General features: G+C 41.3%; 1 protein-coding gene across 6 annotated transcripts in view; it reads right to left on the reverse strand.

Annotated features, from left to right (window-relative positions):
- Positions 1–27,414, reverse strand: part of LOC136421315 (sodium-dependent neutral amino acid transporter B(0)AT1-like) — a 39,730-nt gene extending 12,316 nt beyond the window's left edge. For 3 of the 6 annotated variants that reach the window (XM_066408536.1, XM_066408534.1, XM_066408531.1), the window contains exons 1-4: positions 27,257–27,414; positions 7,603–7,671; positions 5,198–5,745; positions 288–520 (exon numbers count right to left, since the gene is read on the reverse strand). In XM_066408536.1, coding sequence (XP_066264633.1) covers positions 288–520; positions 5,198–5,417 — 453 coding nt within the window. In that variant the 5' untranslated portion in view covers positions 5,418–5,745; positions 7,603–7,671; positions 27,257–27,414. Of the gene's footprint in view, positions 1–287; positions 521–5,197; positions 5,746–7,602; positions 7,672–10,221; positions 10,247–21,125; positions 21,191–27,256 lie in introns of those variants that run through there. The other 3 variants (XM_066408535.1, XM_066408532.1, XM_066408533.1) reach the window with 3 other exon arrangements.
- Between the last annotated feature and the right edge of the window lie 511 nt (positions 27,415–27,925).

Consider the following 27,925-nt stretch of genomic DNA (forward strand, 5'->3'; position numbering starts at 1 on the left):
TAAAAACTGTTCAAGTCCGAAGAATGAATGACTTGTTTCACACAAAGTCTCTGAAGTTTGCAGTAGAACAAGATGGCACTGATATGACGTATGATTCAAACATGGCGGCGCACGTGGACGCCAACGAAACCAAGACAGGCTTGACATACGTAGAGTTGTCTGGAAAAAGTCTCGGAAGTTTGCAGTAGAATAAGATGGCGCCGACCTGACGAATGATTAAAAAATGGCGGCGTCCGTGGACGCCAACGAAATCAATACACAACGTAAAATGTAAGGTATAAAATTACCTGGAAGGAGTTGAAGAAGTAGAAGGCGCACCACCCGATGATGACGTTGTAGTACAGGGCGACAAGGAACGACACTGCAACCATGGCGACGCCGACCCCGCCTAGCAACGGGTTGATCTGGTTCCAGACGTCGATGGATCCCTTCCGGATCCGCTGTCCGATCGCGAGCTCCAGGTGGAAGATCGGGATCCCCTCGATCACAAGCATGATCAAATACGGGATCAAAAACGCACCTAGGATAAAAAGAAACAAACAAAAAAATATTTCCATCAGTGTGTCTATCGTCATAATCAACACGTATAAAAACAAAATTATGGCAAAGGTGTAAATTTGTTCGGAGTTAATGTTTCCAGAAGATTGTTTACTGAGGTAATTAGTGAAGAAGGACCCTCATAAAATATTATTTACATCCTCTTTAACGTTTATATTGCACCCTCTTAAACTTTTATGGATACTACAGCAACTATTTTCGTTACACACTCAAAGTTCTTTATGGAGGAAGGGGCAATGAGAACACCATACGACTTATCCTGAAGAGGTATTGGGGCATGATGACAAACTAGTTTGACGAACGAATCAAACACTAAAAATACTGAAGAAAATCAAGATCTGTTGATGAAGATTAGACAAACAGGTAGTAAGATACGCAAGGTAACAGTTACTTAAGCTACTGGATAGACTAACGGTCAGACGTTTTAGGTAGCATCCACTACCTTTCGTCAGTCTCATAATAGTAATAGCTTCGTGAACTTAAGATCACGGCCTGTTTCTTTCTTTTAGAATGCTCTGACAATTCAAAATGGTGGCTGAAATATTTTTTTCCATTTCGTAAATACCCCAACTGTGGTGACATTTACACAAGTGTCGTTAAAGACAGGCACAGTGTAATGGCCCGAGTCTCCTAATGGCTCGGTCAACTCAGTCATTAGCTTTCATGGCTGTGGAACTGAATAATGAGACGACAGTAAACATAGCAGGTCATTCGTGACAGCAGGACGTTTGTCATCGTGACCTGACATGTGGGAAGTTCAGTAACCCTGCCGGACGAGTCACAAAAATGGGCACGCGTCTGTCTGTTTGGTTGCTTCTTTATTTTAAGGACTAAAAAGACTAAAGCAGAGCAGATGGAGAAGGGGCGTTCACCATGCCGAAAGCTAGGATAGGTCTTTCTAACTTGGTGTCTTATCGTTTGATATTTTCAACAACACATTAATTTGTAACAAACTGTACATTATTTAGGGAGGCACAGACCATTCCGTGCGCATGTAAGTTTGTCTTTCGAATAAACAAATTAATAATAAGGGAAGAACAAAATCGCCCATAAAAACGTTTAACTTCAGTAGAGACGAACGTTGAAAAAAGGTACACCTGAATTTCATAAAACACTATTATCACGTGTTTTAACATTTGACCAGCAATTTAAGTGTTCTCGCCAGAATTTTTTCACAGCATAGGGGTCAGGTACAGAAGGCCAACTTTACGCGGCGCAAGCTACGAAGAAATTACCACAGAGTAGGGAGTCCGGCTTGTTCCCCCGGAAAATTTTTGAATTCATAACCCAATGGGACACTATTTCCTGCATTTTGAGGGATAAATTTTGTGAAGTAAAGTTTTTCCTCTGTTACAGCTGGCAGCCTCATTCTAAAGCCAAATATGAACTTTTTATAAGAGGCATGAAGGGTCACAAGGTTCTTTCCAGAAAGAAACACCCCTATACTGGTTGAAACACAGCATAGGGGTCCAGACCACAGCATAGGGGGTCCAAATCACAGCATAGGGGGCCCCTATGCTGAAAAGGCCTGGCGAGAACACTGAATTTATACGCCATTTTTTAAGCCATCTCAAACTCGCGTTTCATTTTTTGTTAACGCATTACTGCTTTGATATTCTATACTTCTTGGCCACGAACCAAGAAATCTGTAACTGTCCCATAAACTAGGAGCATTATCGATGCTAGTGGGTCAGCTGTCTGTTAATCGTTAGACATACGTGAGTGTCTACACATCCGCCAAGTCTAAGTAAGGGTCTTCCAAATAAATCCTGGCATGGAGGTAGTGAGTGGGGGAGAAGTATTGGGGACATGCAGACGTATGTGTCAACTTGTCTGACGTTGCTAAATAAAGGTATTAAAGGAAGATGTGGTGTTTATTTTGGACTTAAGACAAGGAGCTGTCAGTGAACTGGGGTCTTTGATGGTTTGATTGTCTATAGCTACATAGCTTACTCTCTATAACGTTACATACACACAGTTAGAGAAACTAAGAGCATTTCAGAGCTACCAAAAGTGGTAGTACTAGTACGTCTGAAAACTAGCTATGAAACACGTTCGCAGCTAGAGCGCGTGTCTCCAGTGTGTCTTATAGTAGTGTTTTAGACACGTTGCCGATGACAGTGGTCTCTTTCCATTGCGTTTGAGTGCGTTCTCAAATGAGGATTACGTTTGGATCAGTCAAATCAGATTTTGCAAGAAATTGATCGAAATACGGGCTTTTAATCAATATCAGGCACAATGCCAGTCGGCAGTTTTCTAAGGTCATGACCGATAAAACTAGTATTACTTTTTTGTGTGTGATTTTCTAAGACGTTTTAAAATGTGGCGTTCTTGATACAATTGTGAGTCTTAATGTTAAGCACGACAGTTCCGAAACAAACAGATAAACAAACAAACAAACGCAAGGGGGTAATTTATCAATTGTGACGTCACCATGATTTTTTTTAACCCGCTTCACCATCTGGCGCCGTTCACAAGTCGTGACGTCACATGACGTAGGCAGCGGAAAAAGAAATAGGAAACTAAACCAACCCAGGAAAGATAACGGCTGATAAATCTTAAAAAACATCTACAGAAAAGTGAAAGAAAAACGTTGAAACGGAAGAAAGAAAACCCAAAAAACAAAACGGCAAAGAATTAAGAAAAAAGAGACTCTTTTATTTGAAAAAAGGCGTATTTTAGCAATTTGCATAAATCTTACTTCTTAACAAGATTCCAAACCCTTTCTTTTACGATTTTTGAGCAGTTTTTTGGTAATTTAGAAAAGGCTGGCCGGATTATAGGACCCAGTGACCGCCCAGTGACCTTTCTAACACACATTTAATATGTCGGCGACAACGCCCATTTTAATCAGCCACCTGTGTAGCTGACCCCTTAGTAACTGTGGTATGAGTTGATTTTTCTGTCCACTCTAAATCTTTACCACGCCAGGTGATGCCCTAGGTCATGTTAATGATTCACATTAGGTCTGGTTCTAGTCTAATATGACTGTCCGAAACGTGATACTGACGAATCTAGAGGTAAATGGTTCGATTCCCAAAGTTCCCGACTAAACCTTGGGTAAGGTACTTCACACGACTTTCCTCATTCCACCCAGGTATAAATGAGTTACTCTCCAAGAGATTTATACCTGGAGAGTATCTTTTATACCTCTTGGAGAGTATAAATGAGTACTTGGACTTCGGTTGGGGAGGTAACGTTAAATGCTGTGTAAGGAAAGGGATGGGCTCTGCCTTGCAATGCCATGCCCCAGACACGGTGGATTTACAACCCACTGTCCCTATGGCGTCAAAAAGACTATGGGATCTTTACCTTTTTACCGCAGGCAATTGAATATTGGGAAAGCTTGTATATTCTTTCTAATGTCTTGTCGGGCCGCTACTTCAGTAGTGAATAAATACAAATGACAGCCCCTCCCTCTTTAATGATCGAAAGGGTTCTTTTTACAAAAGGACGCCTCTGTGACTGACAGGTATCTTTTGGCTGTAAAGCCGGTGTGTCCTACTGTTTATCAGGAACATATTTGACAAAGGCGGTTGTTTAATTCTCTAGTATTGGCAAAGGGCCACCGTTTTCCTCAACCCGCATCTACAAATAGCTGTGACTAATAAAACGAATAGAACGAACGGATAGAATAGAACGAATAGAATAGACCGAATTGGACGAACGAATAGAATAGACTAATTATTCTAATAAAACGAACGACTAAAATAGAATAGAACGAACGAGCGAACTAATAGAATAGAACAAAAGAATAGAACGAACGTTCAAACATCCTGGAAAAACCTACTGCTGCTACTTCTGACTAGACTCAAAGCAAAGTCCAGGCAAAACTTGTGACTGTGTATCATTACGTACTTGTCTGTACATATTGCTCAATTCAAATATGTCATTTTGATAGCGGTTTGGGCCCACGTGTACGTAAACGGCTTGGATTTAGATCCTGCGTTGCTTAACTTGTTTAACTATTACTACAACCAGGTTGAAATCTTGTTCTATCTCTTTACTTCATAATTCGCGGTAGCATGTTAACAGGAGTCTTTGTTCAAACCAGATAGCGGTTAGACTTAGGAAGTTAGTGGTATCTTATCAATGGACTTTGGAAGTTAGTACTATCTTATCGATGGAACTTTCTTTTACTTTTCTTTTAGACTTTCAGGTAATGATTAAACCGCTGTTGGTCTCACTTTTAGCGTTACATCCTTTACGCTACATTTAACTCGAGTGTATGATAGTGGGTAAGGGAAAAATTTTCTTCGTTCAGTTTTGAGTAACAGATCTAATGTAAGGAATCATAAAATGGTCGAATGGGGAACCTTTGTATCCTTTTATTGAGTGGTTTACGGTAGGAAAAGGGGAACAAGGAATATTTCCGTCCAGCATGGACCTATTGTATGAGATATTCTTTTCTCTTTTCAAAAAAGGAACTATTTTCGTCATCGTCTTCCGTAGATTCCACAGTTTTTGGATACCTTTGCAAAAGTTTCTAAGGGTCTAAATCAAACTTCAAGATATTTGAAGCTGTAACGACATTGAACACTCGAGGAACACGTCTAAAAAATATAATCCGACAACTCTACAAACTTGAACATCTAAAATATCCGGTAAAACAATTAAGCAAAAAAGACGAGGAACTAACCTCCACCGTTCCTCTGACAGAGGTACGGAAACCTCCAGACGTTGCCCAGCCCCACCGCGAACCCGATCTGAGACAGCAGGTACTGGATCTTGTTGTCCCATGCCGGGCGGTCCTCGGCCGACTCGTCCTCTTCTATATCGATCTTCTCTTTCCCTGTAGGACCTTCCTCCACGTTGGACAGCTCGACGCCATTCTGTTCTATTATCACTTCATCCCCCATCTTGGAAGGAACTGTTCTTTCTTCTTTCACCAGAGCAAAACTAGTGACTCAGCTCAAAGATCCAAGCTTTTTCGTTCTTTGTCCGTTTGTCTAGTTGAAATATGTGCTGGCTTGAAGTCTTGCAAGTCGGTCTTGAAGGCAACTGTTCTTTCGTCTTTCACCACGACAGGCAAATGACTTAGTTTCAAAGTTGCAAACTTTTTTGTTTGCACGTTTGTCTAGGTGCAAGATGTGCTGGCTTCAAGTCCTTCAAGCCGGTCTTGTTTCAATATACGGGTCACGTTTGTTCAGGTGTCTTCTTGGCGTTGATAGATTCTTATGGACACACCTGTGGTTGGAATAATGGGCCATAAAGAGTTAAGGGACTTATCATGTGATTTACAGATGTTGCGAAGTGAATTGTGAAACGACTTTATTGTATTTTCTAGGTAAACTAAAGTTAAAACGCATGATGCAACTCAGTTAGATGAGTGGTGTAGCGTCTACCAGACCACTCAGCGGACTAAAAAAAAGTATAATTTGGCCAAAATTGGGGTAATATTTTTACAGGACTTCGTCGGTCATAGCAGTGAAATTTGTCACCCTTTTCGGCCGATTTCTACCCATTTTTTAGGCCACCGAGTGGTCTTGTAGAGACTTAAGAACAGTTTAGTGACTAGGACATAAATGTGTATCAGAAAACATGCGCTGTGGTCGTTTTGCGGTGAGTCTACATGATACATATCCGTAAAAGTGCCAAAACGTGAAAGTTTACATCGTACAGTGTAATATAAATGTGTATCAGAAAACGTGCGTTGTAGTCGTTTTGCGGTAGGACTGAGTCCGTAAAAGTGCCAAAACGCGAAAGGAAAGACAAATTTACACCCTTTCTAAAGGCGTGACGCCCGCCTTAACTTAGGGCCTCTTCACACTTGTGCGTATAATATTCATGCATGAGTTGCGTATTAATCTTTTTTTGCTTTAGGTAAAGTTTGTAGGGAAGAAGTTGTTTTCTACTTTAACGCACCGCTGTGCAGCCTGGTTATCGATCCAAAGAAATTACACTTTCGGACGCAAACTTTACCTAAACAAAAAAAACGTTAACACGCAACTAATACGGACATGGATATACGCACAAGTGTGAGAGGGGCTTAAACGCGGTACCGGTTGCGCTGCAGAAGAAGTTGTGTGATTAACGGGACGATTAATTTTGGCAAACTGTCCGCCCAGAAAAGAGTCACAAGACCGCGGTGGGAAACTAAGCATGCAATGTACTGAGCGGACGACTTTAGCGCCAAGGAACGGAAATACCCCTAATTACTGATAGGTAAACGATTTCTCCGCGATATCTTTTTACACCTAACCCTTCATTTAGTTCTCTTACGGCAATAACTCATGTTCACGTGTATTTTACGAGAATCGTATACTCATTTTTTAAATGATTTACAACGTTGTTTTTTCAAAACATACGAGACTGCACGGCGCCTTCCTATGTTGCTATGGTCCTTTTCAAAACGTTTTTATTCAAAGCAAAAGTCTAGAATCATTAAAAACTTGTAATTTATGTATGACTAACTTACTGTTGCAAATCATCAAACTAAAGCGATGAAATAACTTGAAATATACAAGAATAAACGTTAATATAGCATCGTAGAATATATGACGACACGGCCCCTTGATACTAAACCCGCGTGACGCACTTAGTAAGGTGTGGCAATTCACTTTTGTTTACATCGTTCCACAAATAATACCGCGAAAGACGCACTGTGGGAGAAAATTAAACAATTAATCAACAGAAAGCAATAAATGCGAAAGCAGACGTTACCATTTGGCGGGAAGAAGTTGGTAGAGTTCTAGTTCTACATGACCTTCTGTATTTCGATCTCGCGTGTTTGCAGTGGTCTTATGTGTTGTATAATGTACGCACGCCCGGCTTAACTAAACATCCTTGTTTGGGTACCAGTAGTGTCAGGGAGCGGCGTTACGTTCCTGTTACGCGCCATTTTAACAAGGAAACAGACTTAGTTGTCACTGGATATAAAACATTCTAGACAACTAGAAACTATCAAAAATGATAAGTAATAATAACAGAGAATAAGAACTCGCCGTAACAACCAATTTTTAGTCATTTGAATGCTACAGAAAGAAAAGAAAGCGCGAAACAGTCAACTGATATCGGCGACGAAAAAGAGGTAGTTTTACTTACGTTTGAGTGTTGTCTTCTGCTTCTTGTTCCTTCAAGTTCTCTTACACGTCTTCCGGACTTGAGGATATTCTGTGGCAACAAAATTAGAAGAAGGTGTGAGTTGAAATGCACGTTTTTGTTACCGATGACAACAAAAACACAACTGCTCTCTAGCGCGCCCAGGCTGTAACTGACTCACGCCCGGTGTGTACAACAACATACAATGACTCTGCGCAAGCCATGTGTGCTCACCTTATCAATGTTTAACATCTTGTAACGTATAAGAGCCCCTTGCCTTTTGTATACGGCTATTATGGTTTATTGACCATTGCCAACGCCCCTTTGGGACCACAAAGGCGCTTGGAAAAGCGAGGGAAAAAGAAAGAAGAAACGACGACATAGAAGTCACGCGCTCGGTCAATTGTTATTTTCCGATATATGTAACGATACAACGTTCAAAACGGTTTAGACCATTGTCACTTTCATTTATTGGGAAAAGCAATAAAACGGGGCAGTTTGGCACTAATTGTGTCAGGCTGGTGCACCTGCCGTTTGTTTACATTTCAGAGCTTTAAAGTTGAAGTATCGATGGTTATAAATTCGACATATTTAAACAGTATGTGTTCGATTCTTCATGTGCACATAGAAAATTCGAAGAAAAAAAACACATATCTTCACAAGCAATTGAAGCAAATGTTTAAATACGTCAGAACTCTAGGCAACACGCTAGTCAACATTTATAGTATAGTTCTCTTGCAATATCAAATTTGTAAAAGGATAATACTGTACATTCTCGTTCATCTACATGAAGATTTACACTTGTCAAATATAACATCGACACTGTTCTGCATCTTCGCCTAAGCTCCCTCGCCCCTGAAGGGAATTGGCACATCCCAGCATTGGACTGCTTAGAACCCCACAATGGGCGATACCATTGATATTTCAGGGTTAAATAGCTACCAAATTTATGTGGTTTATTAAAAAATCTAATTCGTGCAACAATTCTATCCAGCATATCATGTGGTCATTCAAACCAAGGAGGTTAAAGTTTAAAAAATGCTAATTCTAAACTTACTCCCCTAATCAATGACTCAAATAGCTAAATTATTCCATGTAATTCGAAAGAGCGACACCAATAATATTGGTTAAATGTCAACATCTGTGTAACTCTAGATAGGGACGTAAGGTCTCGCGTTTGCATACAAATGATCTACGTACGTACATGTATATGGCCAAGCGGGAGCTTGCCCTTAACAGTATGCTAATATATATAGGTTTCCCTATTAGATAAGCTTGGTATCATTGGAAAGCTATGCATGACGCGTTGTAGAATAGGTAACTATTGATACGGTAGATCGTGAAATATACGCGATGGTTTCATAAATATTCGCGTTGGTTTCATATATTCACAGCTTTTGCTGTTTTTCTTTTTCATAATTAGATGTAGTCAATTCTTATTGACCACAAAGCAACATACTGTGAACAAGATGCAACTTAAACATCACCATAAAGTAAAACGCCCTGTTTGCTTTGCATTACTATGGTTGTTCTCACCGCGAACTTAAAACGCCTCCTCTCCCTACTCGCACGTCAAGTAGATGGGAAGATTCTAACCTTCTCCTTAAATGCTCCCCCGTTTCCTTGGGACGACGCAAAGAAAACGGGACATATGAGGAGAGCGTCACAATCTTCCCGATCAACCTCTGCTTGGAGAGTACCCTTTTCCCTTGTACATACGTCCCCGCGAACTTAAATCACTTTACAGTACATCTGTATGGGAGCATGGAGGACACAAGCTTAGCAGGAAAATCCTGGTTTACATTAAACTATCTATCACACAGTTGAACCGCTCAGGGGACCGATAAAATCTGCTATATGTGGACAGGTGGTCACTATAGACAGGATTCGTAATGCTTGTCTCAATGGGGACAATTACCTAAGAGACTATCAAAAAGTGGTCCTTACGTAGAGACGGTTACTAGTACAGGTTTGACTGTATAGCATTGTGATATTGTCAAATCCAGGATTAGGAACCGGCGCCAGTTATATTTACCGACAATGGCACTTGACGTATGAACTGTCACTTGACCCAAAAGATAACCTCATCAAGAGGACATATGATAGTATTAACCTTTGTATACTTTTAAATGTGTCAAGAACACGGATATGTCAATCATCTTTCAATTGAAGTATTCCGACAGAATTCGAAATGATTTGACAAAATACCGAAATGGAACACACTTAAAAACAAAGCTCTACATCTTTATCCGCATCGTACCTCAATATCATCATCATAATTGACTTAAATTTGTGTTAGGACGTCAAAATGGATATACGAAAATCCTTGGTGACCAACAATTTGCATATACTATGAGCGCATACGCGTTACAGCACTAAGGTATGGGCATAGGCGTGGCAAAACAAAAATACAACGTTACGTTCAATTAAAAATACAAGAAAAAATATAAAAAATAAACATCTCTTTTAAGTATCAAATTGCCACAGCTATAAAATGTTATCAAATAGCAATAGCATCAGATATAAGCATATAAAACATTTGGATAGTGCAATGTGATAAAACTTGGCATTGCCACGTTCATTATTTCTACTCGTCATCATTATCAAAAAATCGCTACCAACCTGAAAAATCGTTGGGAAACCCTTATCGGCAACTTCTTCCCAGTAATATAAATCCAAGCTGTTAAAAGACGCGTTATCGTAACGGAAAACGTAGAGATGGTGTGAATGATACACCTATAAACGCACGTGACGAACATGGAAGGCCTCCACACGTGACTCCAGTGTGCATGTGAACAACGCGTGATCACTGCGTGGCCTCATGCTCTGGCTCGGGCCGTCGCGACTGTTTAACATAACTTTGATCGATTTGCTGAGCTGTCCTGGATGTAGGTGTGAGTGTTTGGAGGTAGAATGTACCATGTGACATCTACAGACATTGATAGAGGAGAATGCCATCCGTGACTGAGTCTCTTTTTCTAGTTCAAACGGCGCGCAAAGCATACTTGTATGTACCTGTTAGTGGAGCACAGAGAGAGAGAGAGAGAGAGAGAGAGAGAGAGAGAGAGAGAAAGGGGGAATGGAAAGGGGGAAGGGAGAGAGGGAAGGGAGAGAGGGGAGGGGGAGGGAGAGGGGGAGGGGAGGGAGGGAGGGGAGGGAGGGGAAGAGAGAGGGGGAGGGAGGGGAAGAGAGAGGGGGAGGGAGGGGAGAGAGCTAGTGAGGTAAAGGGATAGACAGAGAAAATGAAAACAGCCGATTATCACCTATTTCCTGCATATCACTTTCCTAACGCACTTTAGGGCGGGGTATACAGGCGCGCAGGTATTCGGAAGTCCCCGCCGGCTATGAAACACCTGTCACTTAAAAGGATATCAATAAGAGCCGACGACACCTGCCGCCGGGCTTTTGAGTCTTCTTGAGGGACAGTCGGTCAATTCTTATGTTGTAATTACTGTTTACAAACTGGTCAAATCTCGTTTTATCTCTGTAAGAGGACACTGCGAGATTGAAAATGGATAACGCAATCTACAACTGAATGTCTGCTTCGCCACTTCTGACAGAAATGATTCCAAGTCCCCCCCCCCCCGAACGGTAGATGAACAGTCCCGTGCAACAAGACTAACACCGCCCCGGAACGTTTTTGAACAGTCCCTGCTATCCTCAAACGCTTGAAGCGGGTCTTGTCGACGGGAGTGTACACAAACTGACACCCCTATTGCACTAGGGCGGCAACAGAGCGATTTGACAGAGCGCTGAACAAATTTCATAGATAAAAATCCCGAATAATTATGCGCTTTGTGTGTTTTGTTGTCTTGTCAGTCATACTTTTACATCTTGCACGATATTCCAATTGTAAAGGGTCACACAGATCCAGTTTAGGCGTCAGCGCGATCGCCGTCTAGTGGATTTGGGGCATAAACTTTGAAGCACATACTGCAATACATCCGTACTAGAGAAACAAACCATTGACCCAAAGTGGACACCAAACACAGCTTGGAATCTAGGCCAGACGGAGCCGGCTGTAATACTAACATAGGATGTTTAACAAGCACTTGTACAGAGGTGTATACGTGCACCTGGAAAGTACAATAAACTATGAAACTGTCACAAACTCTGATAAAGCGATTCGATGTACAGTACTTTCTTGCTAACTTTGGCGTACAAGCGCTGCATTTGAGCATAAAACATCATTGGTTTGACTGACTAAGCCTACAAGATGTAGTAAATCTATCAAGATTATCAAATTGTTCTTCATTGCATTCCAAGACAGTCTGGAATGCAAAAGCCGTATCTCAGAAGAAAAACAGATGGAGACCTTCACAGGCACTTGCAACATCCGGGCACTCTTGTACATCTGGAGGCTGAATGAAAACAAAAGTTTACCCCTGCCAAATGGTATGATCCAGCCGCTGAATATACAATGTAAAGGGATGTGTGCTCTCGTTGACTTTGAGCAAGATCTTGAACGGGGGACATCTAGCGATGTCAACACGGAGAACAATGGGCTATTCTTCTCCGCTCAGCCCTGTCCTCCAACAGTGAACGGCTGCAGTGCCAGTGGTGTATACGTCACTGGGGCCAGTGGGCCCAGCACGTCACTGGGGCCAGTGGGCCCAGCATCCCTTTTCAAGTTGTTGATGATGTCAAGTTCAAGTTGAGCAAGATGGAAAGCTCTACTGCGTATTGATTTATTACGCGTTTTTCAATTGTTGTATGTTTCTTCTCTTTCTTTAGATTTTTCGCTTTGACCCCGCCCATCCCACGATGACGTCATTGGATTCCCGCACGAAGAGATCACCATTGATTGACAGCCCCAGACGTGACGTCACTTCATCAAAAATTGATCCAGCACATCATACAGATCAATAGTTCCATTCAATATTGCCACAACGCGAAATGTGATCTAACATGTCGATATTTTTGTGCTCTTTTTCAACCGACGATTCCAAACAAAAACGAGAAAAATCATTTGTGTTTCAAGTATTCTGAACATTTGATAGACGCACAGACAAAAAAATCTTCATAACAAATGTGCATATATGATACTGCCATTCTTACTGTATAGATATATAATGGTTTGCCCCTAAATGGATTCATACTGCTTACACAGAAACACTGGTACTGTTGTAGCCTTTCAGCGGCCCGGTTGCCTTATCTCAGAAGACAAAGTCGACGTTATGTAATGTTTTTGTCATGCCGACTCTGCTCAGCATCACCGGTGTTAACTATTCGATATTTTTCAACTAACTAACGTTTTCCAAAAACAGACCATTCAAAACAAAAATATGTGAAGAATCATTTTAACGTTTCGAGGCAGTTACACAAACAGACCGAGATTATACTCGATGTCCCTTCAGGGATGTGGGCCACATTTCATTCATTTCACATTTCAAAATTTTATCAGAATGGAACGTAGGAAAAGACATCGACGAAAATGTGCATAAATTGCCATCCTTACTGTTTGCATGAATATACATGTATAATGGTTTGCCCCTAAAGAGATTCATACGACTTAGTAAAAAACCAGAGAGCTTTGAACACTGGGACTGTTTCTCTGTATCTCAAAGAACAAAGTCGACGTTATGTAATGTTTCTGTCATGCCGACTCTGCTAAGCTTCAACGGTGTTTACTGTTTACATTGCCAGGCACATGACCGGAGCACAGCCGGATAACACCGCCTCATTTATCACTAGGGGCGCGGTCACATTTGCCGTGCGAGTTTGCTATTGTTGTTGTTGGGTACTTATACTCGTCGATACTCTTCAGGCAAAGGTTGGTAGGAAAAATTGTGACACACCAAATTTGGCACACATGTACTTGACTGCATTCTTAAAAAGTGTAGATATGGAGGCATCTCAAATTCCGCGCAGAATCAGTTTCATGGTATTTTTGGCCATTTCCATACCAAAAATGCATATTTTGGGCTTTGGTGCCCTTGTAGTTGTATTGAAACGAAACACACCATACACAGGCAACATAGAATTATAGTCAACGTACAGATAACAAAATTAAAGTCAACATACAACTTATACAATGATTTCAAACTATGACAGAAGACAGCTAGCTGAATGTTGCATGACACATCTACAACTATTCCAAAATTGTCACCAAATTTCTATCATAGACCTATCGTACAACGAAAATGTGTGCCCGGGCCCTAAACGGGCTTCAGAAAACGTTATTGCTTTCCACGGTTCCCACACATCCAATCGATCAAAGTAAATTTGACTTTTACCGGAGTAATTTTCACGCTGACGCCGTTCGAAACAGTCTACAGCTTTTCTCATGTGTAACTTATAGCGTGGGCGGCAAGAGTTAAGTCTGCTGACGCAAATTGTAAAGTTGAAGTAGCAGAGTTACAGTGGCACGTGATACACCTTACAGTAAAATTTCATCGGTAAAACGCTGTGACACAGAGCATAGTCATTCATCCAAACGACGGTAAAAAGGATAACGTCTGACGATCGAGCGTAGTTGTGCCCTTGTATAGCGTATACGCAAATGATTATTTCACTGAAAATCCCAAACTTTACGCAACCTTTAGGATGTGTTGTGCCTTACAAATCTTAAAAACACAAGACCACACGGCAAACTTGGTATTCTAAGAAACTGAACAAGTAGATCTTTCCGAAATTGCGACATAAGAAAAACGTGGAAAATAACACGAATTAGACATGTAAACGAAAAGGTACGATACCTAACAGGGAGTCCACTCGATAGTCCTATACTTCGAGCTGTGAACTTGAAAAACAAGTTTTGGCAAAACTTCTTGATTTCCTGATCACGCCACCTGATACAGAAGCCAAGATCCGCACAAAAACAAGGAGCCGAAAGGATGTGGACAAGGACACTGACACAAGTGCACGTCGAACTCCAAAGTCCAAGCTGTACTAACATGTGGTGAGCATTCGGTGTACCGAAAACTGGTTTATACATGCCAAAATACTACTTTACAAACAACGAGCATTGTATGCTAAGGATAGTTATGAGGATTATGTTAAAATAATTTAATTGTGTGACAAATAAACGCAAACACATATCTTACACGTCACAAAACTACGTATACAATACACACGCATAGCATTGTATGCTAAGGATAGTTATGAGGATTATTAGGTTAAAATTGTTAACTTGTGTGCCAAAAACACTAACAAATTTAACATAATCCTCGTAATTCAATTACCCTACAAGCTGATCTCCTAACCTCAGCCCAAGGTGTACTGTGGAGATCAGCTTGTCGATAAGTTTTAACACCTGACAGCTAATCTGTCTTAATCTGCCTTAATCTTTTATACACATATTAGAGACTTTACGATTCCATGTAGAGCTTTAAGTTTGCGTTTAAATCCGAAAACCTTAGAGTCTATCGCGGTGAAATTGTTAGCGCTTTACTAACATTTGTCTAAAAACATAATGAAATTTCCCTTCCCATAGTTCCCGACCCGAAAAAGGGCCGGCGCCTCCCACTGACCTTCGAAACGAAATAGGAAACATTCTTTGTCTATGTTAGCAATTTGCGTGGGCTACCCGTCGCAAAGTGCGAACAGACGTATCGAGAATAGTAGTCGTACGATGGCACCCCACGAGGTAAGGTGCGGCGGCAATGTTTGATTGACAGCTAGGTCAGGCGACCTTATCCCCCACTTGTCCGTACAGGATTAGCACGGTCATGACGTCAGCCCTCGGTCACTTGGAGTTTGCTTTCAAATATAGAAACCTAAGTCGACAAAAATGCTGTTATGAATAGAGTATACTGACATATTTCCTCTTCAACATTTGCTCAAAGATTATAACACAAAACGTTTAAAAATGTCCCAAATGACCGACATGTTTTAAGATAGCGAACACCTCCTGCGGCAAATACAGAAATCTAACTGAAAAACTGCTATTATAAATAGAGTATACAGTCCTATTTCCTCTTCAACATTCAATGAAAGATCATAACACGAAACTTAACGGGTTTTTGAACTCTACCTTAATAATGCCCCAATTACACATAGCACGGCAAATATAGAAGACTGAGTAAGTACTGTTACGAATAGAGTATATATCCATATTTCCTCTTCAACGTTTACCCGAAGATTATAAAAAACACAAAACGTTTTTGAACTTAACTGTTGGATTAAGTCCAAATGACCCACTCTCCAAGCAGAGGTTGGTGAAGATTGTGACCTTTTTATCATATAGAGAGTGCCGACAGAAAACGGGTCATATGACAAAAAGGTCACAATCTTCTCCACCAACCTCTGCTTGGAGAGTACAAATAACGATGTTCCAAGATAGCGCGCGAACGCTCGTCTATCATGGTGACACCCTGTCCTGGACAATTTCAACTTTTTCCTGGAAGTCTGCCCATATCAACACTCCAATCATTTCCTGGAAAAGCATCCGAGCCAACTGCACGTTTTCACAGATATAAATATGTGGGTCAGCGGATGTGTCATCATATATTGGGCAGTGTATTTAACTCTTTGACTTTGCCGTCTTTGAGTGCTGCACTCCCTCACGTTCACTCGAGGTTTACATATACAGAAATACACATAGTCAAACAAAGTAGATCTGCGATTGATAAATGCTTTTAAGAAGATTCAAATACTACCAGACCCTACTAGCAGCTTATGATGGTGTTGTGATATTTTCGTGGTATCAACTTTGTCAATGTTGAGTAGCAAAATCCCCCAATAGAAGAATTCGCCATTCACTGCACTCTTTCCTTCGTCAATGGCCATTCATCAATCACAAACAGTAACGATGTTAGATCTTACCTGTGAGATCATATGGTACAGCAAGAATGCATAATCGCCAAGCCGAAATCGCTCACAAAGTCAGGCATTCCCCGGGCTACATTTGTTTGGACGGCCTCCAACTTTCAACTAGCGTACTAGTACTATTGGCAGTTTAGCGTATCACTTGAACTTCAAGCAGACGAGTTGCAGATCGGTATTTTGTTTCTTATTGGTATCAAAGTATAAACATCTAAGACTTTCAAACCTTCGCTACTGTGGTGTTTACAAGGCGCGAACTCGATGTGAAGACACGCACAAAGGAGTTCAGACCGGGATATACTGATCCACACGTGCTGTTGCCTTCAGCCTCAGGCCCATGGCAGGACGTACAGTCAATGTTGAGTAGTAAAATACCCCAATAGAATAATTCCCCATTCACTACACTCTTTCCTTCGTCAATGGTCATTCACAAACAGTATCAAACGATGTAAAATCTTACCTGTTAGACCGTATGGTGCAGCAAGAATACAAAACAGTCAAGCCGAAATCGCTCCAAAAGCCGGGCATTCCCTGGGCTACATTTGTTTGGACGACCTCCAACTCTCAACTGATGTACTAGTGCTATTGGCACTGTTGAGCGTATCACTTGAACTTCAACCAGAAGAGTTACAGATCGAGATTTTGTTTGTTACTGGTATCGAAGTATAAACATCTATGAATATCAAACCTTCGCTACTGTGATGTTTACAAGGCGCGAACTCGATGTGAAGACACACACAAAGAGTTCAGGGCGGGATCTACTGATCCACACGTGCTGTTGCTCTCAGCCCCAGGCCCATACCCGGACGTACCGTAAGTATGTAACATCTGCGTGGCCTTGTCACACATACCGGTGTAAGCCGGTCTCGCTGAAAACCTTTCAACGCCGGTCCGTACGTAGCATGCAGACGACAGTCTTGTGCATGTGCCAAAACAAATATGGTCAAAAACCGTCGACTCGTTTTGGGCAGCATGAGACCATAGAATCGGGTCAGTGTTCTTTTATGAAAACTGAACTCAACAACAAACGTCTCAAGGGTTACGATTATTTAGGGTGAGACTGGGTACACGATCAAAAAGAGACTAAACGGACGATATATCTTTTAGAATATCAGTTACCACGTTAACTGAAGGGACCACCCTAAAAATCAATCAATTAATAAATGAATAAATAAATAAATAAAATAAAAACAAAACAAAACCTAGAAACAAAATAATTAACGATAGTTATATGATTTTCTGTACTTGTAGAGTGGACCTAAAGAATATAACGTAATTTCAGTACTCAATTCTAAATTCAATGTCAATAGCTTTACCTTAAGCTTATCAGCGCTTGAAAAAGAATAAAAAACCTTTGCTACCTTTGCCAGTGCGTTTTGCTCAGCCCTAGACCTCAAGCCGGAAATTCCTCAAGCGAAGGACGAAGACAAGAATCTTTTCAAGGGCGGATCACGCTCCACGCCCGAGGCAGGTGCCGTGAGATAAAATCACACAATGCGACTAAAGAACACCCTGATAACGCAAGGATCTGTTTCCTGTTGGAATAATCCTGGTCTTGAAGAAGATCAAAGAGACAATTTACCAAGTTAAAGGAGTAAGCCAAGAGCTAAGATGAAATGGGAAACCTCATTGAAGCCTCCCGGAAGTTGGCAGCTCCATCGCATGTTTTTTGTGTGTGCTCTCTTCATTGTATGCTAACTTTCTAATTAGCGCTATAGCCTGGGTACCATCCCAGTTAGTTACAGTTGGTTAAAAACTTACTAGGAAGACACCCATGTTACTTCCTGGTTGCTACCACGGTCTGATGGTACCCAAATGAAAAACGGAGGAATCGGAAAACTGATAAATGTACAATCACAAAAGTGCACTCATGAACTATGAAACTAAAAAAAAGACGGCAGCCGAGTATGCTATTGAGGCTAACCCCCTTTGCTTAAAAGCTGGGTATACTAGTACAGTATTTTCTTTCCTTCTTTTGCTGTGTTTTGTTTTGTTCATTATCCTACAATACCCGTCTCAAACGGATCATCTAAACGCCAAATATTTCCACACAAACACGATTTAGACCACCAAGCGACAAGAACAATTTAACAACCGGCCCAAGATTAATAGACGGCATTGCCAGCCGGACAGTAGACAAACTTGCTCAGCGGACAGTCAAACAGTCTCAGCAACGTGGCAAGCGGAAGATCGTTTGAAATTGGAAACGTGACCTTATAGAAGCATTAGCGGTCTAGAATTCCTAGACTCTACCAGACTGACTACGCCGGCTATAGGGAGAAAACTGTAAATGCAGTTCGCGTGGTTTTTATTTCGCGTTAAGGCGATAATGGGGTGTTCGCGGTGAAACGGTCGCCGTGAACACCGTGAACATAAAACCACCGCGAATTTCAATATTTTTGCATTTACAGTACTAGTATTTGCCAGGAGTTTGGCCACCATAAGGTTTCATTTCCAAGGGAGAAATATTCACCTTGCCGTGGACTGACTCTCCTGGCCAATAATGCCCATTTTTGGCCGACTTCTACGATCCGTACTCCCACAGGAAGGCCTGGTGGAGGCTACAGAACTCCGGCCTTGGTCTATATGTAGTTTTGTTCTGTGTGATAAAACAGTTTCTTGTATTCGATTCATCTGAATTTTGATTTTCAATAAAGTCATGAATGACATGAAGTCCGGCTGGTACAATTTTGAGGCCAACGTTTTTGTAAAAATGTATGAAAGAAATGCTCTCATGTGGCATCCGATTGTCTGTCAATACAACAGTAGTCGTTTAAAGCGATGTCTCTTTAAAAAGGGAGATCACTTTACGACGTCTGTTGGTGTTTTATAAACAGAATCACTGGGGATAAAAGGCGCAAAGCTTTGACTGCAATGTTTATACCAAAATAGTGTCGCTGTACGTCCGCTTGTAGTGTAAACGTGTTTCCTCACGCACTGATGACACCCAATCTTTCGGTTTCCCCATTTACACATATCTGTAACGTTAGATGCTTCCTACCACACTCCGAACATGCACTTCGATGCTCAAATGACAAATGTTTTCTTTCTTCGCCCTTTTGGTAATATTTTTCTATACAGAAATCAAAATACAAACTATCAACATTTATGGCCATAAGGTATATCCGGTTATCAATATTGTGGTATCAGTTGGGAATTTTTTTATCCTCTCTTCAAGCTCTGTATTTCAATGGCGTCATTGACATTGTTGAGCTGAATTCCTAGAATTGGAGGAAGTGAACTGCTGTTCTAAGAAAAGACAACAAACCAAATTTACTCTCGAGTACTTCCTGTTCTTCAAAGTGTGTATTCGGTAGTACGTACAATGGCTTGAAACCAAAATATGTTTGTTGTGATAAAGATTCGTATCGTATGCTGAAGAGCTTTGGAGTAGCTCCTCTTTGCTATAGCCTCTACCAGGCTCCACGGGTCGATGGAAAAATCGTAGAAATTGGCCAAATAGAGGGATAACATCCCAGAGAAGTTATAGAAGTTACAGTTTGCGACCTCTAGATGGATGGCATACTGGACCCTCTCTCCTTGGCCGACCCCCTTTGCGTAATATTCACTCTATTTGGCCAATTTTTATTATTTTTCCAGCCATCCACGGGGCCTGGTAGAGGCTACCTCTTTGCAACAGCGCAACCCCCATCTCTATCATTACCACAACAGACATACTATTTTCATTAGCGACAAGCAAGGACCACCCTCAATTAGACTGGTCCTAAAATATTGGCGGTGTCTCAGTAATCCAACTCCCGCCCATCTTACCAATCACTCCTCCCTCGACAAAATAAAAACATTGACAAACCTTCAAACAATCAATGCCGTATATGTTAATAGGGTCGTGTCAGTTCGGGGAATGCTATTTCGGGTAGACACAATGTCCGAGGTATATGACAGGGGGGGGGGGGGGGTTTGGGGGGGGATGAACTTCGAAAGCCCTTCGTACTACGAACTAGAACATGAACTAGAACTTTTGGGGCTCATTGTTATTGTTGATCAGACTTGACTAGTGAACTTTGAAACACTCGCGCCGAACAGTTAAATAGCTACTCTGGTATGTGGTTTCATTTTCAACTGAAGACAAGTTATACGTTTTCGAACGATATTTTTTCTGATATGATTTTATTTTCTAAGAATTATCACCAACTAGCTTCGAGGATATGGGGAGAATAAATCTGATGCTTTGAGGTTTCAAAACAGGATATTGCATATATTTCTAAAATAATTTTTTTGTGATTTGGTAGGCATTGTCTACAGTAAGACATGATCATATTGATTTAATCTCCCAGCAAACTAAATTAAGATATGATGTAGGATCCATTTCGAACAGTAACAATTAAAAATTTAACTGCCTATGAAGAGCAAGAGAATACGTTTGTTTTACATTCAGTGCCTAGTCTATTTTTGGCCCGCCCTGTAACAGAACAGTCGCTACCTGGCCCACACTACACATGTACTCGAATCTATTTAGCGCACATTCAGATGGTCAGGTTTGTATGCTAAAAAACCGAACAGTTTGGTAATTTACGTTTCTTAAACGATAAAGGATCTCAGGTTCTATCATATGATAGACTAGAGCGTATGCATGTTACTAAGTATGGGGTAGGAATGTTGGCAGAGTGTAGCAGCAGTCATAAATTTACAAAGACACTCAAGTATCGCATCGCCGCCTTAGTTATATTTTAAAAAAATCCCACGTTTACGTGAAACTAACGTATTTGTTACTATGAAATCAAGAAGAAAGAAGTACTCACGAGTTTTGGATTTCTACGGTAGAATGGTCGCACATGTGCGAAGAACAAAAGGTACCTCAGTGCAAATCGAACTCAGTACGGGTGCATTGTGGGAGGGGTCCGGGAGGGGGGCGTGTCATTAATCTTAACGTTCTGATTGGCTGGACAGGTGGTGGGCGACATACCAACGGGGGTTGGGAGGGGGTGGGGTGGGGTATGGGCCAGTATGGGGGCCGCGAACTTTCACTAAACGTCTGTTGTGAAAGTAACTGATAACTTGCGCTCAGCCATGTGATACATCTCAATGAAAACGATACAATGCACGCTCGTCATGGTAAGTGTTCTGGGCTCGGGGCTATGGTTACTTTGGCGCGTTAATTGCCGAATTGCGCGCGAAGCCTTCCCAGAAAAGAGCCAGCGGTTCTACCAACGGGGGGTCTGTGGGGAAAGTAACTGAGCCGGGCCCGAACAGACTACACGGGGCGCTGGGGGCAAACAGAGTTCAGAAGAGGGGAGCGACCATTATGTTGTTACAGTAGGCGGTGGCTGGACGTAGTGTATATAGTACAGCAATGCTGGAAAACTGCCAAAAGTCTATTGCTAGAAGAAAGGTGAACAGTACAAGCTATGAGGACCATGGTTACGACTTGTCTAAACTGGAGAAGAACTCCTAGTAGTCATACCTAACCGAAGACTATACTGTACTCTAACCTTGTCAAAAGAAATTTTCGTCTCTGGAATTTTTGATAGTCCAAATCTGTAAAACTAAAAGCAACAGACTAGTGGCGAATCTAACCAATCATTATCAAAAGGCTACGAACAATTCGCAAAAGACAACCACAATCAGAAACTTAAAAAGAAGTTTTTAAAATTTTCAAAAATACCTTTAACTATCAATATCATTAGGACGCTGGCAGCATATACTAAGGAAAAACTAACTTGAAATTAAGATTTCTATCTATCTTAATCTATCTATCTCCTTCTCAGTTCCAACAGTACTAGTACTTGATCCTTGATCATGAAGTGTTCGCCTTCGTTCCTCCTTTGCAAAAATTCTACTTGCGCGTCTGCCAGCTATACACTTGCCTTTTCTATATTTTATCGTCTGTCTGCGTGGACTAGTCTTGTGACTTGGGCTTGTCTGGTATGTAACCTGCGGGGCACTTCTACTGGACGGCAACCTACGGCGTGCAGGTCAAATAAAGTTCAACTCTCAAATATTTACTTATCAAGCTAAGCACTCGAATATAAACGTATGAACGTTTATAAAGTTCAACACTCAAATATCAAATCATATCAACGTTTATAAAATTCAGCACTCAAATATAAAAGCATATCAACGTTTAAAACTGCACAATTTTGTCTTAGATCAGAATCTTACAATCAAATATGAAAGCATATCAACGTTTTCAACTGCACAATTTTGCCATGAATCAGAGAATCGTACAGGTTTTTTTTAACGTTTACGTTGTATATAAAGTTAAATTTTGCTAAAACTACAATGGGAAAGCGGGATAACAGGGGCATTTGAAGAATAGTCTTCAAATAAGTTTGACATGGGACAAATGCACTTTCACTTGGCAAATACTGTATCAGCGAGGAGGACATAAAGTTACTGTTAGAACTTATAAATTATTCCTGAAGTCTGCCCTTTTTGGGGATGGCAACGTTTAAACACAAAATGCTGACAAATTGGCCCCGTTAACGTTTGCTAAGTTTTCTTCTTGGAAAGCAACGGGGTGTTAAACTGTGCAGTGTTGGTAGTGTCAGTGCCAAGTTGGCAATGTTTCAACACTTCGGCTAGTGTACATGTGCTAAAACGGACGTTGAAAAGGGCATTTCTAGAATCAAAGAGCTTTTCCTACATTGAAATCAACGTAGGCATAGCAATCCAGTCGTCTCTACAAGACTACGCCGGCTATATGGAAATATTCGCCAGGGAAGTTTGGCCACCGGAGGGTCTCATTCGCAGGCGTAGAACTTTGATATAATCTAACTGTGAGCTGAATCTACTGGTCAATTATTCCTTTTTGTGCCGAATTCTACGATCCATACCTCCGCAGGAAGGCCTGGTGGAGGCTAGCAATCCAGTTGGGCAGTTCAAAAGAAGTACTTCATCAATAAAGTTAAAATCTGACTTGCGTCTTTACTTGAAGGGTGTGATATAGCTGTCAGCAGTGCACTTAGTGTGTCAATGGTTTACTCAAATCGTTCCTGTAGAACAACTGGATCTTGTCAAGTTTGTATTCAACCAGGGAATTCCTCACTCGAGTTCGCGAACTTCTTCTGACATAGCTGTGTAACCAACAAGTTCAACTTTGTTCTCAAGTTCGGCTAGACGCCATATGGTCTTTTTAACAACCGACAATTGTACATGTGTGTGTGCGGAGTGTATATCATGGCATCGATAAACTCGTCTGGCCCTAGGTTTACCATCTTTTCCTATTCTATTCTATTCTATTCAGTTCTGTTCTATTCTATATTTATCCTTTTTTGTTCTTATCTAACATAGTTTCGATTCATTAGAATCCATCCGATCTATCCAGTTTTCCAATAATTTTCAATGACCTGTGGTAATATCGTCTTCGTCGGTGATTTTGAAACAACACAACATTTTGAGGACTCTATTTAGTTCTTCCATTAACCTTTTCCATAACCTTCTGAAGGGTCAACTTTTGCATATATGGTTTATCTATTTGCGTCATATCGGCTAATAACATCCTATGGATACTTCATTTACTCCCTATCCAATATTTTGATACCTTCCCTAGGTCAGTGTTGACCGTGTGACCGAGACCAAGAACACCAGTAAGGTTTGAACCCAGTTTTAAGTCCACCATTAAACAAACGCTTCACAAAACAGGAGCGTTTCCTAGGTCCTTATCATCTGTTGTTGTTATCGGCACCCTTATACTAACAATTGACCTCTGGCAGCGATCAAAAACAAAAATACAGTTATTGAGTTAAAGTTCATGTGACTCTGTGCACACGTCTATGGTCTGTATGATCGTTCGTGATCAAGGTGTTTTGTTCCTCTCTTCATATGGTGTTTAAGTTGTATACAAAATACAAAGTTTATTGCAAATACGTCAGTGTTCCGGCTTGTTTTAGCGTCGTGTTAGGGTGTTTGGCCCAGAACCCAGAGGTCCCGGGTTCGAATCCCCTGACATGCCACCGTTGTGGTGCCCTTGGGAAAGGCACTTTACACGACTTCTCTCGCTCCTCTATCTCGCTCCGCCCAGGTGTAAAAATGAGTACCTGACTTCGGTTGGAAAGGTAAAAAGGGGTGATGGTTGGGTCCCGCCTTCCAATATATTTATTTCCAGAGATGATGTTTAATATTAGCGATAGCTAGAGTGCATCATCTCTATGTCCTGTATATTTTTCTGTTGTTAAATAAAAAATTAAAAAAATGTGCTCGAGAGAGACGGCTGACCCACTGCCCCTACGGCCTCAAAGGCTACGGGACTACCTTTACCTTTCAGACAGTCGGCAACGGTCTTTACAAGCAGCTAGTCATTCTTGTCTGGGGCTTCTGGGGGTTACTTGTGTGCTATTTTCTGATTGTATATCAGTTCTGACTGTATTCTCCCCATTAGCCTGCGTAGTTTGTGTTATCATGATAGAGACTAATCTTTTACATTGTTACGGCCAGTGTACCTGAAATAACACTTAAAAGAGTGAAGATAGCCCACCAGCCCCCTCCCAACGACCTCACGTTTTAATCTCGAGATCCGTGCAGGACAGGTGTGGTATTGACGGCTAGCGAAAGAGACACGTAACGTTTCACTCACGGGTCAACGGAAACACAACAACCGCTTCTGAGATGTCAAATCATTAACGCTTCACCTTGTACGACGATAAATATTGACTAACGCAGTGACGGGTGTATCAATTTCCAGGTCAACAAATAATATGGGTGTGTCGAAAAACTACTAACCCAAACTTCAAAACAAAACAATTATCTGGGTCCTGACGTGTTTTGTCATTGGTTTTAGGCGTCCGTACTTTAGCTTAAGTCGGGAAGAACCATGAACTTACAGATTTTCAACGTTTCTGTGGCCATGGCACATACTCAACTAACCTACAAGCAGATGCAACAGCCGGGCTTGCTTTTAGTGTATTTGGTGGCGTTTTATACTTTGTACTGTACATTTTGTGAGGTGGGGTATCAGTAAAAAGTGCGCACCTTCAGAAAAACGTTCAAAACTCCGTCAAATACGCTCAATACAAGCCCGACTGCTAACGTTACATCTGCTTGGAGAATACGTGAAAGAACACGCCTAAACACACGCAAAATGCGACATACGTATCCAAACTCCTCTCAACAATACTTCATTTACATCGTGAGAATTGTCATGATTAGCCTGAGAAATTTCAAGGAGACATACATATGAAAGAAACCTGTGAAAACTTAATTAATTCCAGCATTGTCTAGTGACAGGGGGTGATTAGCGAACAATGTGCCCTCTGGACAAATGAACACCCGTGACGTAGTAGTGGCTTCGCGCCAAAAAGGTGTTAGTCACATGGCTTTGTTTACAAACATTGTGTGTGTGTGTTGTCAAGCGATCGCCGGTGAAAATCCTTTGAAACAGAAAATCTTCCTTGTTTGAAAGACTCAAACAAGTACATGTATTTCTATGTTTTTCTTACGATTTTGTATCGATTAAATAGACTTTGCGTTTTCGCTGCGTTCGATTCCACATTAGGTTGTTACTGGAACATCCCGTACAGAGTCGTAATAAATCGTTTGGGAATGACGTATACACACAGATCGTCTAACATTCTCGCCAGAATGCGCGGTAAAATAACGCGATCTCACACGTCGCTTGTTACCGTAAACGCGTCCTCAGTTAACAGCCAAAATATACTTGGAATTTCAAGGACGAGATACGTTAATATCTTCTCAGAAATTCTGGGAGGAATTTTCGGGAGAGCGCGCACGAGGTTGGAATGTCTTTGTCAAAAAATGCCAGCCGTTCCAGCTACGCGCTTGACAATCTAAATCTATTTCTCTTCTTCCATCACTGCATGGATTATTTCCTAGAACGTGAGAAAGGTGGTATATTTTTAATCTTTAGGTTTTTTCAAAGATGTGAGGAAAATTCGGTGAACCCTGCGGCATTTCCGTCACCAGGTTGGTAGAGTACAAACCGGTTCAAGCCGGTAGCACACATGCTTTGTTTGATACCCGATAGCCCTAAATCGTTTCCTTCACAGACTAAATTTACCGTCAAGCTCATGTGACGATCCAAACCCAAACAGAGCCAGGGCGAACAAAGCCTCCACAAATCGTGGGAAAACTCAAACAGGATTTACTGTGATGAGGAAAGCGAGTTATGCCCACAAAATTTACTGTGTCCGCTCTTTCACATTTAACATTCGGGTTGGGTCACACGTGTTGCGAGTTGTCTCACCATTCCAAGGCCGTAACCAAGACGCATTTGTAGCAACCTCATAAAATATAAATGCATTTCATAGATATGCGACTCGATACTCATTTACTATTACAAACGGCGATCAACTCTTCCGATATGCTATACAAAACAAATACAAAACACAGAATGTGACAATAATCGTTAGAATCAACTTAGATAAAGCCGTTTGGGTCTGTACACATGGTTTGTTATCAAATGCAAATTATTAGAGCGGACGAAAACAAAGACTGAAGCGAGAACTGATATTTTCACAGCTTCTGTGATGAATTTTCGTTCCGTAAAAATGTTTCCTCGCCATGTGTGTTTGCAGTCTGTCTCGGTTTATAGACAGCGTGGCTTCTGTTACCCGTAGGACTATTAAAGTGCTTGGTTGGTAGGGCGGCCGGCCTTTTTAGATGGAAAAAATCACCATTCGCGAAATGCCTTCAAAAACGCCACAGGACTATCAAAAACGACAACCAATTGCATTATGAGAGAGGCATTTATGTATATATAATATATATGTTATTACATTTAAACGAAGATCAAGGCCTATAGTCGGAAAAATCCAGGGCAGCTCGCACTCAGCCACCCAAAACAAACCTACCGCGCCGCGCCGGCATGGCCATGTGGCGTTGTAGTAATTCAGGGCGAATTCCTTTCTCTCTCTCTCCATGCAAAACCCACTATTTGCGCAAAAAATCCTTAAAAACTGAAGATCTAAAGACTTACCCGACTGTATAATGCTGAGATGGGTCGTCTAAGGCTGGTAGACGGCGGTAAGGACTTAAGAGTAGCCCTTAAATTTCGGGGTGCCTGCCACGTACAAAACGATCGGTATTTCGCCTGGCACGCTCAACCTGTGATCTGTGCGATTGTAGTAGCCTCGCTTTGACCCCGCCCAGAAGACGTACGCGCCAAAACTGGTCATGTGATTACGTAGGGCGTTATCAGGTAAAACCACTGGTTTGTGGCACCACAACAAAGCACTTTTGTGTTATCATAACAAAACAAAAACGCGGTATGAAGGTGATATAGAATTAAGGAGGAGGAAATGCCAATATCTGAAAAGAATTTCATTGCCAATAGAAAGTGTTTCGTTACATCTTTCACTTTCAAAACAGAAGAATTTGAAGAATAAATTCCAAGGTAGAAAACGCAGCAAGAATGTACAAGAAGGAAAATTCAATGAGAACATGGGCAAAGAGATGATATATTTGAGTATCACTTAGATGTTTATTTTCTTTTACCTTTTTATTATCATACAGTTCGGTACATGGCATTGCTTAATGAAGCGTGTGTCCAATTTTCGATAAAAGACACACCTGTCAGATATACAGGGTGTGTTTGTTTACAAAGGATCAGCACGCGATTTGCACGCATTCAGTATTGACTAGTCTC

Source organism: Branchiostoma lanceolatum, chromosome 16 (genome assembly GCF_035083965.1).
Source record: "Branchiostoma lanceolatum isolate klBraLanc5 chromosome 16, klBraLanc5.hap2, whole genome shotgun sequence".
NCBI classification, from domain to species: domain Eukaryota; kingdom Metazoa; phylum Chordata; class Leptocardii; order Amphioxiformes; family Branchiostomatidae; genus Branchiostoma; species Branchiostoma lanceolatum.